This window comes from Carassius auratus, chromosome 5, assembly GCF_003368295.1.
Source record: "Carassius auratus strain Wakin chromosome 5, ASM336829v1, whole genome shotgun sequence".
Taxonomy (NCBI): domain Eukaryota; kingdom Metazoa; phylum Chordata; class Actinopteri; order Cypriniformes; family Cyprinidae; genus Carassius; species Carassius auratus.
The window spans coordinates 10,394,741-10,409,099 of NC_039247.1; the positions used below are offsets into that span (position 1 = coordinate 10,394,741).

At 37.6% G+C, this 14,359-nt stretch overlaps 1 protein-coding gene across 2 annotated transcripts; it reads left to right on the forward strand.

Moving 5' to 3' along the window:
* The first annotated feature begins 213 nt into the window (after positions 1-213).
* Positions 214-14,319, forward strand: LOC113074791 (ubiquitin-conjugating enzyme E2 G1). 2 transcript variants are annotated; one of them, XM_026247555.1, is made up of 6 exons: positions 214-420; positions 2,613-2,715; positions 11,055-11,152; positions 11,486-11,664; positions 11,836-11,959; positions 13,171-14,319. In XM_026247555.1, exons 1-5 carry the CDS (start codon positions 375-377, stop codon positions 11,920-11,922), a joined length of 513 nt encoding a protein of 170 aa, XP_026103340.1. In that variant the 5' UTR covers positions 214-374; the 3' UTR covers positions 11,923-11,959; positions 13,171-14,319. The 2 variants fall into 2 exon arrangements, with proteins under 2 accessions (XP_026103340.1, XP_026103341.1); XM_026247556.1 differs by lacking the exon at positions 214-420 and adding an exon at positions 1,218-1,346.
* The last annotated feature ends 40 nt before the right edge of the window (positions 14,320-14,359 follow it).

Here is a 14,359-nt window from a genome sequence, read left to right on the forward strand (position 1 = left end):
ACTACATAAACTCAAAAAAAAAATCTTCACTGAAACTGAGTAGTAGTAATGTTGCTGAAACTTTTGTTAAAAACCTTGTTGGTGACTCAACGACAATGGAGTGCCCAGAATTTCGCAGACAAAGACATTGCTTTTTGTTATAATTAATAAGTATATGTGTTCGAGACGAGCGCGAATCCTCCGCCCATAAAAGTATCCCTGGAGCGCGCTCTCCTCGCGGCCTCACAGAGAGCAGAGCGCATGCGCACACTGGATCAGAATGTTGAGTAAAACGGACTAGCGTTAGAGCAGAGACGGAAAAACGAGCAAGATAATTCAAACATATTTTCTCCCAAGTGAACGAGCTGTCGACCTAGAATATAACTTATAAAAACATGACGGAGCCCCAATCAGCACTGTTACTCAGAAGACAGCTAGCAGGTAATTTTTCAGAGGCTGTTGGCAAAACCAGGCTAACGAACCGGTGAACATTTAGCCTGCCAGTGCAGTCGAGACTGAGGTGTTAGCCGTTAGCCGCTACTTTAGCTGCTAACGAGCGCTGTATTTGTCTTGAAGCATTCGTTAGCAGCTAAACTATCCGGCTAAAGGCTAACTCTTGCTTTCTTTTGTTATTTTTAAATGCTGTTTTGGTTCAACAAATGTTTGAATATGAATCTGAGAGCCGTTAAGATGCAATTAAAAATAACATAACATTTTTTGAGTTTATTCAGTTAGTAGACGTAAATGTATAAATGTCAGGCAGTTTCGTCCGTATCACTCCAGCGGGGCCGTTCGCAGTCGGCTAGCCCGTGTTTTGACATCTGTGTCCGGACGAATGTACACCGGCGCACAAGCAGTCTCATTTAACGCAGAGAAACTCTGTCATTGGCTCCGTTTGTGTTCACCATCTTATCGTGATACGTCAAACCAATTTTGTTCTCACAAGCCTCAAATGTGGGATTTCGAAGCCGTACATTGTGTGCCATGGCCCCGCAGCGGGGTGATCAAATCCCTTTGTTTTTTCTAGGCTGGCTAACAGGCTAAGCTAATAAATTGATGGCTGCTGTTTGAACACCAGCACACCGGTACAGCGAGAATAAGAAACCCCCAGTTCAACTACATTGTCGTAATACATGTATATACACGTATGACACCAACCTCTCTCTCTCTTTATTTATTGCCAGTATACGAAATATGCTGTTATTAGTTCGTTTCTCATTTTCTTTGTGCAGTACAAACTGAGCAACATGATCCGTGAGTGTCAGCTTTACTCAGCTCAAGCCAGAGGATTTCTTCACTGGGCCCCTTTTGCGCAGTGCAGCCAGTGAAGTGAATGTGTTGTAAAGGGGTCAAACTAAGCAGATTACGTGAGTTCTTGATTTAAACCAGATGTACATATCAGGCCATGTTTAAAAATGAGTAGGTTTATGACAGCTGTCTGATTGCGTCCATAGACAACTCAAGCAACCCCCACCCCCCCCATGACTCATTTTACACACTCATGGAGGCAACTCGCCTGTTTCTTTCCAAGGGTCGGCAGGGTGAGCGGCACCCTGGGCCTGTCATGGCGTCAGGTTCTGAGGTGGCCTTGTGGCTGATTGACTGTTTCAGGGAATCAGCGCTGTTTTGGTTGTCTCCTTTCTGCAGGACCAGCATGGTGAACTCATCGGCCTTGTTCTAAACTCAGTGAACCCTCTGAGGCAACAAAAGCATCACAACATCCATTATGCAGGATTGTAAGGATACGGGCCAGGGAAATGTGGGCACAACTTGTGAGATTTTAACTTAATGTGTTGGAAGTTGAGGCCTGTTCTCAACAAGGACCATAACTACCAAGATAACTATATTGGTGTCCACAATAACGTTTTGTATATTACTTGCCATCTGCTGCTTTACATGCTCAAGTTCTTTAAAGTCGGGTGGATTCTGACTGGTTCTCAATGTTTTTTAGCATTCATCAGCTGGACAAAATGTTCTGGAAGTAATTTTAGTGATATTGTTTCTGTCATTGTAGTTGTGGTTTGGACTTATTCTCATAGAATTGCAATGTTTGTCAATGTTATAGTTATTTTCTTTGGTGTGAGCCGCCCATAAGAGTAACTGTTTGGTGTTTCTATGCAATGAAAACAAGAATCAGTTCTATAACATCAAGATTAGGTTTGTTGTAAGTGTGATTTAAATGGAGTCATTTATTCAGAGTCAGACTGCATTGAAAAGTAAGAATACCAGACTGTCTTAGTGATTTAAAAATGACACCTATCTATATGACTGGATTAACCCAACTGTCAGCTTGTTTTTGTCAACAAGGTGGTCCGGTGATTTTATTTTCTTCTCTCTTGTAAGAACACAGAAGTTCAGGCAGAGTGTATTAGTCTAGAGGCACAGGCTGATGTTCTTTGGCTTCAGACTCAGCTGGTTGATCTGATAACAAAAAAGACAAATTGGTCATTTCTTGTCTGAAATGCTGCACAGATGTGAAAACTGTTTTGGTTTTGCAACCATGGTTGTAGGCCATTCTGTCAACACCCATGTGAAACCACAAATGCCCCTTTTGATCTGGCATGCAACATTTGCTTTTCTCTTTGTCATATAAAATGGCTAATCAGTATCTTCATGTCCTATTTTCCTGACAGAACTGAATAAAAATCCTGTGGAAGGTTTCTCAGCTGGTTTGATAGATGATAATGACCTCTACAGATGGGAAGTGCTAATAATTGGTCCTCCTGATACACTCTAGTAAGTCTTTTTGCTGTCTTATTAAATGACATGTCACATAATTACTTGCTTACTTATGTTGTTATGAGCCATCAGTTAAAGAATGTATTAAAGGAGTAGTTCTCTTCCTGAATGTCATCAGTTACTCAACCTCCACTAGTTCCAAACCTTTTGGTTTCTTTCTTCTGTTGAACACAAAAGAAGATATTTTGAAAAATGCTAGTATTTCAAAAGGTGAAGGGGAACCACTGACTTCCATAGTAGTCAATGAAATACTATGGAAGTTAATGGTGCCCATCAACTGTTCGTCTACTAACGTTTTTCAAAATAACTTTGGTATTTTTGACAGTATTTTGCCCAATCCATTTTTTTCAATTATATCCTGACAAGTGATCGAGTCCCTGCTGTAGAGAAACACCCCCATAACATGATATTACCATCTCCATGCTTTACCATAGGAATGCTGTTATTTGGATGGCAAGCTGTATTGGATTTCTGCCAGCAGTGTTTCCCACACATAGTTTACTTGGGTGGGTCGCCCAGGTATATTTGGAGAAACATTTTTGCTTTTATTAATTTTATCCTGCAATTGCTTATGAATTCGAGTTGAATTATGATCAGTGTTGGGCTAATGGGCTTGTTACTCCAAAAATGTAATTTATTACTTGTTACTAGTTACACCTTTTGAAAGTAATATTATTACTTTACTTATTACTATCTTGCAATGGTGGCTTGTGGGTTTTAAGATGGAGGAGGCACACTTATTGAATTGGTCTAGGGGTCGCTGACGATTAATATTATTATTATTATTATTAGGGGCCAAGCACCGAAGGTGCGTAGGCACCTATTGTTTTCGTTGGCGTTATTATTATTCTTCTTCTTCTTCTTCTTCCGCCGCAAGTCTATGGCAGCCCATAGAACCGTTTGCGGGAAAGTTGTATAATTTGGCACACTGATAGAGGACAGTCCCAACATTAACTATAGCAAATTTGAAGCCTCTAACTCCTACTCTCTAGCGCCACCACTTGTCCAAACTTTCAATGTTTGTATGCTAATAACTTTTGAACCGTAAGCCAGAAAATGGAAATTCTTTTTTCCTCTAAATCCTTGGCTCAGGCCAAGTCGAATGAACCCTAAAATTCAAAAATCGCAAGGTTTAGTTTTTTCGCTATTTTCAATTATTCGAAAAACCTACTTTTTCGAACTCGTCCTAGACGGTTAGTCCGATTGCCACGAAAATTGGCTCAGATCATCTTCAGACCATGCTGGCTAAAAGTTATGGAATTCACGTTGATTCGTCTAACTGTTGTCGAATGACACGTAAACAAATTTGACGAAAAGCACGCAAACATGCACGTGAGGCTATATCCCGGCAACGGTTTGTCATATTGAGACCAAACTTGGCGTGTGTTATAACAAGCATGAACTGAGACTACCTGCTGTGTTTCGACACAGCGTCACCTAGTGTTCAGGAGATATGAAAAATGCATATTTTGGCTTATAACTACTGAATGGTTTGGCCAAAAATCACACAACTGGTCTCTTTAGATTCAGTGAGTCATGTCGAGTCGAATGATATCCAATTTTCCTGTGTCGGCCATTTTAGGCGTCGGCCATTTTGAATTATGTTTCAAAATGCTGTATTTTTTGAACGCAGCATCGTATCGTTTCGCAAATAATTACAAAAATATTCGGCTCCATGCCCTGAAGGTACTCAAAAAGTTTGGTGGCAGCGCCACCTTGTGGCCAATAGTTATAATGAAATATCACATAAATGCTTATAACTTTTGAATAAATTAGTCTATTAAAATTAAAATGGTCTCGCTATATTCTGTGGGTCATGCCGAGAGTATTGATACCAATAATGTGAAAATTGGCCTTACTTCCTGTCCGCCATTTTGCTTAATGTTGAAAACCTACTTTTTCGAACTCCTCCTAGACCGTTAGCCCAATTTTCACCAAATTTGACGTGAATCATCTTCAGACCATGCTGGCAAAAAGTTATGGATTTTGTGTCGATATACGTAACGGTTCTCATTTAGCGCATCAACGAATTTGCTGGAAGGGTGCCAAAATGCATTTGAGGCTGTATCTCTGCAACACTTTCACATATTTGCACCAAACTTTGTATGTGTCATCGCCACCTCACACTGACCATGCCACATAAATTTGGTAACAGCGCCACCTATTGGTCAAGAGTAATAAACCATTCATTAACCATGAGTAATTACACTTTTTAAAATGCTAATAACTTTTTAGTCCATTAGCCTATTGCAACGAAACTGGGCTCAAAATATTCCCTGGCTTATGCCGATAACATAGATACCAAATATGCCAGTGTTTACTGAAGTTCCGGTCCACCATTTTGATTTATGTGGAAAACCTACTTTTTCGAACTCCTCATGAACCGTATGTCCAATTTTCACCAAATTCGAATCAGATGATCTTCAGACTATGTTGACACAAAGTTATGGATTTTGTGTCGATAGACAAAACCGTTTTCGCATACCAAAGCGACGAAGTTGAAACACAATGACAAAATGACACTTGAGGCTGCATCTCTGGAATGCTGTGGCATATTAACACCAAACTTTGTGTGTGTCATTGAAAAGTCAAACAGAGTACACCAAATTGATTTCATAACAGTGCCACCTATTGGTCAAACTTTATAAGCCAAGTAATCATGCTACTAGAGGTGGTATTATGATTTTTTTTTTGCCATTTCAATTACAATAATTCCAAAATTACTGTTATTGCTCATTAATGTATTTTGTGTGATGCTTCATGCCATGCTTAGCTCCTACATTTGCCGTTGGAGTGCTTGGCCCCGTAATTGCTGCTTGCAGCTATATTTATTATTATTATTGTTATTGGCTTAACCACTTTAAAATGGCTTTTTGGTTGCATTTAGTCAGAAAACAAAGAAAATGACACAGCAAGATAATAACTTCACTTATCTTATCAGCAAACACCCATCCCTTCTTAAAAGTCTTTGTTAAAAGAGCCAACTGCTATAACATTAGCTTGTATTCAGCTTTGGCGCATTCTCCCTTTTATTTTTAATTTATATATATATATATATATATATATATATATATATATTATACTGTTTGAATGAAAGCTTGGAAAATCTGTTGCCAATCAAATATTAAGTATTGCTACTCATAAGTACTTTGTACGTTATCAGCACAGTGGGAGATGTTCAAACTAATATCAAATAATTTATGTCTCTATGATGATTGGTTGATGTATCAGAAAGGAGGCTAGCCTCCTCTGAAAGGTTTTTCATAAATAACTTTCCCTTCACCTCCCACTGAAGTTGTAATTGTGTATCTTCCCTATAAAACTCTTCTAAAATGTCACCAACAATATATTTATGCCTCACAATTTGACTAAAATCTACACTGGATCGCAGTCAGATGTTTTTACAAACACACTGTGGTGATTGATAGACAACACTTTTACTTAAAAGTCACTAAGTTCATTGTCATGTGTAGTTTGAAGCTAATTGTAACCATAATTTCACTGTTACCCAAATATAATTATATTTAAAGGGGGGGTGAAATGCTCGTTTTCACTCAATATCCTGTTAATCTTGAGTACCTCTAGAGTAGTACTGCATCCTTCATAACTCCAAAAAGTCTTTATTTTTATTATATAAAAATTTACCATTTTTACCATATATTTATAAGAGAAAGATAGTCTGTACCGATTTTTCCCGGAAAAACACGAGTATGAAGGTATTTTTGATTCAAATTAACTGAGCACCTGTGGCAGTTCGATTTGTAGTTGTAGAGAAAAGCCACACATGTGTATCAGTAAATTTGAAGCCACAGAGATAAATGTTTTAAGAGTTGCAAACCTGTAGCCTTTTTTTCTCTCCCACAAACACAACACAACAGTTACACCTTCTCAAATTCTTCATTGCAGGTGCACAAATCCTATTCTACAAATCACACATTTAGAAACTCGTACGCTCACATTTTTGAAACAATTGCTGCAGTGAATGTGGTGCAAAACGCATTTACACACCCGCATCAAGAAATGTGCAGTCGTGGAGAAATGTTGAACATCCGCAAATCAGTACGTGAATTCATCAAATGAGAGTTGCACACTTGTAGAATATTTTCTCAGAATGTCTTGTATATTTTTCTAACACAAACACAAAGTACATAACTACAGCTTCTTGAATCTGCTGCGATGAAGCTCAAACACTGTTTTTTCGCTTTCAAGCGACAAGTTTCGCGCTCTCCCTTTTGCACCGAGATATTTGGTTCAAAAGTGATTTGTGCATCTGTAGAGGTAGTGGGCGGGACTGTTTAGAGATTACAGAATTTCAGCCAATCAGAAGAGCTTACTGAGCCGGTAGATATACGCCCCAAGCAGTTTTACGCCCCTGTTGTTCCTCATGCGTCCAGTAGGGGGAGGCAGTATATTAGTATATGAGCCCAGTCATTTATAAGAACAGCAGACCATATCTATATGTATGATAGCAGCAGACCTTCTTGAAGCGATACGGATGAGGTATGTTAAATAATCTGCTAAAGTACTTGTTGTTGATTGTATTGTGTAATGATGCAACATTTATTATTTATAAAAGATTGATCAATTAAATAAGAAAGAATAGCGATATCAATTCAAAAGATGGATCAGTTTATTTTGAGAGGCAAAAGTACTTGATTGAGTCAGATGTTCTGTCTGACTCAAACTTAACTAACCACAGTCTATGATCAATGGACAAAAAAACAAAAAAACAACAAAAAAAAAACAATCAAAGTGACTTGACACTTTTTCCAAGTGTTCCATCAATATTGTTCATTGAAGATCAGGAGCGAATTGATGTTATCTACACTCAGATGACTTCAATTTTGGATGGCACACCTACACACACCCACAGTGACCAGATCAGATTCATTATGGATGTCCCTTTTCCAGAGGTATGGTCTTGTGTGTTAGTTGTGCTCTGCATGGTGTCATATTCACATTGTTTTTAATGTCAAATAGTTTATCCATAATGTTAGATAATTTCTATAAAATAATAGTTTTGTGCTTAATATAGAAAAGGAACTTTGGATTTTGTTGTAAAAAAAAAAAAAAAGCAAAATGATGCTTGGCTTATTTGGGCTGTGATAAATCTTTCTCTGGTAGTCCATCATCTGTGCTCTTGCTGTTGTGAAAGATGTGTCCATCTTGGAGGCTGAGGAGAAATTCCTTCGAGGACCTGTCATTGACGCAAGGTACTGTAAGGATCCTATAAAGGAAAAAAAAAATTGAAACATGACATCCTGCCATTATTTATAAATAACCATTGTTTTCTACCACTATGCAACTTTTGCTTTTTTATTTATTTTTATCAGTGAGTGGGATCACTTTGACCGCAGGATAAAGAAACAATTAAAAAAGAGTGGCAAACCATAGGAGAGTCATCTACAGGAGTCATGCTGTTAAGAAATAACCAAGTCATGGTGTTAATAAATTTTTTTTGTGAACAACAATATTGTCTTTCTTTTAAATGACCCTTGGAACTTTAGAAAATTGTTAAATTTTGTTGGTCTTCATAAAATGCTATGTAGAACATGTTCTGTTGCTGTATAACGAGCAATTGTGAATTGTAAAGCAAATATTTCATTTAGGATCCATATGATTACACAGTACTGTATGTCTAATGGCCTGAATATGGTTAATATCTAAATATAACTTAATATAAATTCACAACATCATATATCAGTCAATCTCTGTATATAAAAACAGTTTATAAATATATATAAATAATACATTTTACAGTAGGTCATAGGTCTGCAGCCTCCCCCTACTGGACGCATGAGGAACAACAGGGGCGTAAAACTGCTTGGGGCGTATATCTATTGGCTCAGTAAGCTCTTCTGATTGGCTGAAATTCTGTAACCTCTAAACAGTCCCGCCCACTACCTCTACAGATGCACAAATCACTTTTGAACCAAATATCTCGGTGCAAAAGGGAGAGCGCGAAACTTGTCGCTTGAAAGCGAAAAAACAGTGTTTGAGATTCATCGCAGCAGATTCAAGCAGCTGTAGTTATGTACTTTGTGTTTGTGTTAGAAAAATATACAAGACATTCTGAGAAAATATTCTACAAGTGTGCAACTCTCATTTGATGAATTCACGTACTGATTTGCGGATGTTCAACATTTCTCCACGACTGCACATTTCTTGATGCGGGTGTGTAAATGCGTTTTGCACCACATTCACTGCAGCAATTGTTTCAAAAATGTGAGCGTACGAGTTTCTAAATGTGTGATTTGTAGAATAGGATTTGTGCACCTGCAATGAAGAATTTGAGAAGGTGTAACTGTTGTGTTGTGTTTGTGGGAGAGAAAAAAAGGCTACAGGTTTGCAACTCTTAAAACATTTATCTCTGTGACTTCAAATTTACTGATACACATGTGTGGCTTTTCTCTACAACTACAAATCGAACTGCCACAGGTGCTCAGTTAATTTGAATCAAAAATACCTTCATACACGAGCGCCTAGAGACGTGACGTGTGGGCAGAGCTAAAGAATCACGAGTGCCAGTAGGCTTTTGCGTTGAGAGCATTTGGAAGCTGTGACACAGATCCAGAGGCTGAAATTTAACAATAATCTTTTTTTTTTTTTTTTTTTTACGCTGTACATGTGGAAAGTGCAGTTTGATGACATCGCATGTTGTTTACTTGATGTGCTTATGCGCTGATAGCTAAGTTAACAACACAGAGATATTTGAAGCAGTTTTACTCACCGCATGCGGTTCCAACACAAGATCGTGACCCTTTTTCGTTGGGACTGCATTATCCTTAAGAAATAAACGATGTGCAAATCCAGCGTCAAACTGGGCCTTGTTTGTAAAACAAGCATCTTCGAAATGCAGGGAACAAACAAAAACACTTGCATAACTCCGTTGATGCTCTGTAAAAATAAACTCCATCCACTGGTCCCTTAATGCTGTTTCTCTTTTGGTAATCTGTGCAGGGTTGTCTTGCCCTGGCAACCAAAAACACACTTCTTTTGTGACTTTTTGCGACGCTCTCGCTCTGATCAGTGAGTCTGTGCTCAAATTCCGCTCCATTTAACGTCACACAGAGCCATACTCTAAAAAAAAACTTTCCGAAACTTGTGACAAACCGGAAGAGGTTTTTTTGGAACAAAAATACTCCTTCAAACGTACAACTTAATTTTTGAAACTTTGTCCATGTTTAGCATGGGAATCCAACTCTTTAACAGTGTAAAAAACTCAGTATGCATGAAATAGCATTTCACCCCCCCCCCCCTTTAATGATGTATTTTATCAAAAGAAATCCCATAAGTTCATAAGATTTTTAATTATATTAAAGTGATTCATATTGGGATCATGTGAGTGGACAACCATTACACATTACCCAATAAATTGTTTAATATAATTTCCATTGAATTCATAGTGAACTATTGTAGTTTGTGGCTGGGATGCTTCCTCATAAGAACATTCGTCAAATTACATTATTTGACACACATTCGGCAGCTGTGGCCTTATGGTTAGAGACTTAGACTAGTTACCTGAAGGTCGCAGGTTCAAGACTCGGTGCTGGCAGGAGTTGTACTTCTCACTGCTCTGTGTGTGTGCACTCGGATGGGTTAAATGCAGAGCACCAATTCCGAATATGGGTTACTGTACTTGGCAAATGTCATGACTTTCACTAATATCAGTAAAATGTGTGTCCCTTTTTTCACTGAGAGAAACACTATATGACAAAGCAAGGAGAAGGAGAGTTTTGAGAGATGTCCTGAACCAGGGAGGGTCTGTGTTGTACCAAATACCTTCCACTTCTTAATAATAGACTTCACTGTTCTTCCAGGCATTGATAAAGCTTTTTGAATTAAATTAATAATAATAATTGTATCCATCTCCTGACTTGGGCCTGACCACAACTTTATCCCAGACTTCTTTTGACAGCTTTTGCCAATGCCACCCATAGTTGATTGTTTGCTTCAATTGCACTACCAAAGACTGAAATGGTCTAGGAAAGCTCTTTTCATGCTGAGCTAATCAAAATGACCACAGCTGATCACAGTTGAAAGTCTGATGCCTTTGTGTACCAATAAAAAGGAGGTAGTGATCCTTTTTTGCTATATCTTTCTCTTGGATGTTATAAGTTGCACTGAGTAAATACAGCTTGATAAAACACAAACTGTGTCTGTCTTCATTTCATACTGCAAAGCAAAAAAAAAAGGATTATTTAAAAGGGGTGTGATTTCTTTTCTATACCAACTGTATATGCAAAACGTTTGAATACACTCTGTATAAAGAATGTACTGCCACAATATTGCTGCTGAATAATACTTTAAGCCTGCTATGTTTTTTCTGTTTATAGTGAGGGTGGTGTCTTTAAAGCCCATCTTACATTTCCCAAAGACTATCCACTCAGGCCTCCTAAAATGAAGTTCATAACAGAAATATGGCATCCAAATGGTAAGTATTGGTTCATCCCAACATTCAGTTGAAGTTTTTTTTTTTTTTAAAGATTTCCACAGAATTTAAACATCCATGATTCTAAGCTGAGCTCAGTAATGTTTCTGGAATTGATTAATGCAGCTCTCTCGAACTTACACCAACACCTAGCATTGTGAATTCAGCTTGTGTGTTATTGTTAGCCATTAATAATGGTAATTTAATAATGCTTTCAGACCATATTTATGATTTATGGTGGTCTATTAAATTCAATTAAATAGAAAATGTGGCTTACTGTAAGGGTCTGAGATAACTGACATCAAATCTTATGTCTTCTCTTTGTATTGTTTGCAGTTGACAAGAATGGAGATGTTTGTATTTCGATATTACACGAACCAGGGGAGGATAAATATGGCTATGAGAAACCAGAAGAGCGCTGGCTCCCTATCCACACTGTAGAGACCATCATGATTAGCGTCATCTCTATGCTAGCTGACCCCAATGGAGATTCCCCTGCCAACGTTGATGCAGCAGTAAGTTTGATTCTCACTAGTTGAGCCTACGGAACTTGACAGACTGTAGATGTTTATTAATAAATATTTTAAGATGCATGTACTTTTCGACAGTTATAAATGAGATAAGTTACATTTAATCTAAAAAGATATTTTTTACCTGAATTTATTTTTATCCATTTAATATTTCAGAAAGAGTGGCGGGAAGACAGACATGGTGAATTCAAAAGAAAAGTTGCCCGCTGTGTAAGAAACAGCCAAGAGACGGCCTTCGAGTGATATTCATCTAGCAGCTTGTAGCTTCACTATTTTCAGGGTAAGCAAGTGGACTTTTACCATTTCTCTTTACTACTAAAGTCTTGTGACCATTTTTATTTTCCCCAACTTGACTGACTGACTGACTGACTGTTTGATTGATTGACAACTCACAAGCACAGAACCAGAAAATCCAAAGAACAGTTTTAAAGCTGCCTCTTAGCTGAATGGGGTTTTATCCTTGAGAAAGGCAGCTGTAGTCCACGTTCACACTAGATGTGGGTAGAAGGCTTTTTATTAGCATGGTAATTTACACTTGAATGGTTTTTCATGTAGGTTTTTTTATTTATAAACTTACTAAGGTAAATTATGCATTTAAAATGTATCTCTGTGTGAACACACATCACAGAGAGAGTCAGGAAAATATTACCTGCAAGTTATACAGGATTAAAATCACACAATTCCTCTATTGCCTCACCTTCTCATACAGGGCTGATACCCTGCGAATAGAGCTTTTGTCTGTCTGAGTAGAGTTGATAAATAAAAACTTTATTATCATGGTTGAAAACATGTTTAACAAAGCATTGTTAAACAGTATTAAAACTGCTTTATTTCGTTGGAAAATGTGATGCACTTTTATTTTGTATTTTTTGTTAAATAGATACTTAATTAAAAAAATATTTTGAAACCTTATGTTTTAGTGCCACACTTGATCTACATAATGCATGAATAAGAGTATTAATTTTATTTTTTTAATACTGACATCAAACACAGCATAAGTTTAAAATCAGTTTTTAAAATATTGAATTTGCAGATTTTTTTTTTTTTTACTTTTTAAACTTTTGAAGGCTTTGCATGTCTAAAGGCCCGTTCACACCAAGCACGATAACTATAAAGATAACGATAAAGATATAGTTCTAAAATCGTTCTCAATATTAAAGAACAGCAGAGTCGATGAATGCATAGAGAAACGGTATCGTTGGAATAATTTTCAGAACGATTTTTTTCCAGTTGATGAATGATACAAACATTGCCAACCAATCAGAATCAATCCTGCTGTAATGAGCTCGAGAATTTAAAGCGGCAGACGCATGTGCGCTCAGAATAAACAGACGATATCGTTCACTGGTGTGGACGCTAATATCGTTTTCTTTATAGTTATCGTACTTGGTGTGAACGGGGCTTAAGGGTCTAGTTATTCTGGCATTTGGTTGATTTATGTTCTGACATTGGTTGAAATATCTCTGATATCTCTGTCTGTGTCTTTCACAGGTCTCCAGTTGAGAAACAACATGGCACTGTTTTCTTGCACTCTACCACCCTATTGCTGGACTGGTTTTCATTGAATGTTGGCAGTAACAGACTGGCATTAATAGGCTGCAATAGAACATAAGGCCATCACAGATGCTGACAGAACACGCCAAGCAAGTGCCAACAAAAAAAAAGAAGAAAAAAAACTTAATTACTTTTTTTTTCTTTTTTTTTTTTCTTTTCTCAAGTCTATGAACTGATACAACTTTTCAGGAAGAGATTGTAAAGATGTGTACATAGCACAGACATAAAAACCGGATAATATATAATAACTTGTTCCTATCCATCCAGCAAGACTTAGTACCAAATAAAATAGAAGTTCTGTAGTTAGAATGTGAAATCATGTAAAGTTTTTTTTAGAGAACTATAGTTCCTCTCCCGCCCTCCCCCTTCTGCTGCCTCACATCTAGTGTGCATCAGATCTGCTACAGGTGCAAAGTGGCCTCACATACCTGTTGTCAGTTTGAACAAATGTCGTCTTTGGCATTTCTCACTCAAACTATCCAGTTTTAGGTTGGGGAAGGCAGGGGTAAGCTATCATTAGGATCCAAAGCATGCTCATCATGTTGGAAGGTTTTCTTAATTGGGACATTTCAGGTAAAATAGCTGTAAAGCACGGTCATTTTCTTATTAATTAGGGGTCATGATGTTATTTCACTGACTTTCACTGACTGATTTTTAAATGGGGTGGGTGGGGGGTGCTTTTATTTCAGTTGAAACCATGACTGCTTTCTGAGTGTCAGGTTTTCATCTTTTCTCTTGTTTTGTCCATTTGCGGCGTGGAGACAACAACAAGGAAACCCATCAGATGTGATTTTTCTTTTTTTCTGCATGTTTTAAACTCTCTTTTGTTTTCAAAAGTGCCTCCAAATTAAATTGTTTGGCTTATGTGCCCCGCACCAAACAGGAGCTAAAGGGAGGAGCATGTTTAAGAACTGCTCAACCTCCTCTCAAGCTTGTGTGAATGTGAGGTATTTTTCATAACCCTCTTATACCAGCATTCTGAATTATTTTGGTGTAGCAATAACTCTGCTTTGCCCACATTATATGCGGACATATTAAAATTGGATATTGCTATATGATTTCTAGTAAAGATTTTCCCTTGTATCAGAGCAGATTTTTTCCCCCTTTTTTTCGGTTTGACATCTGT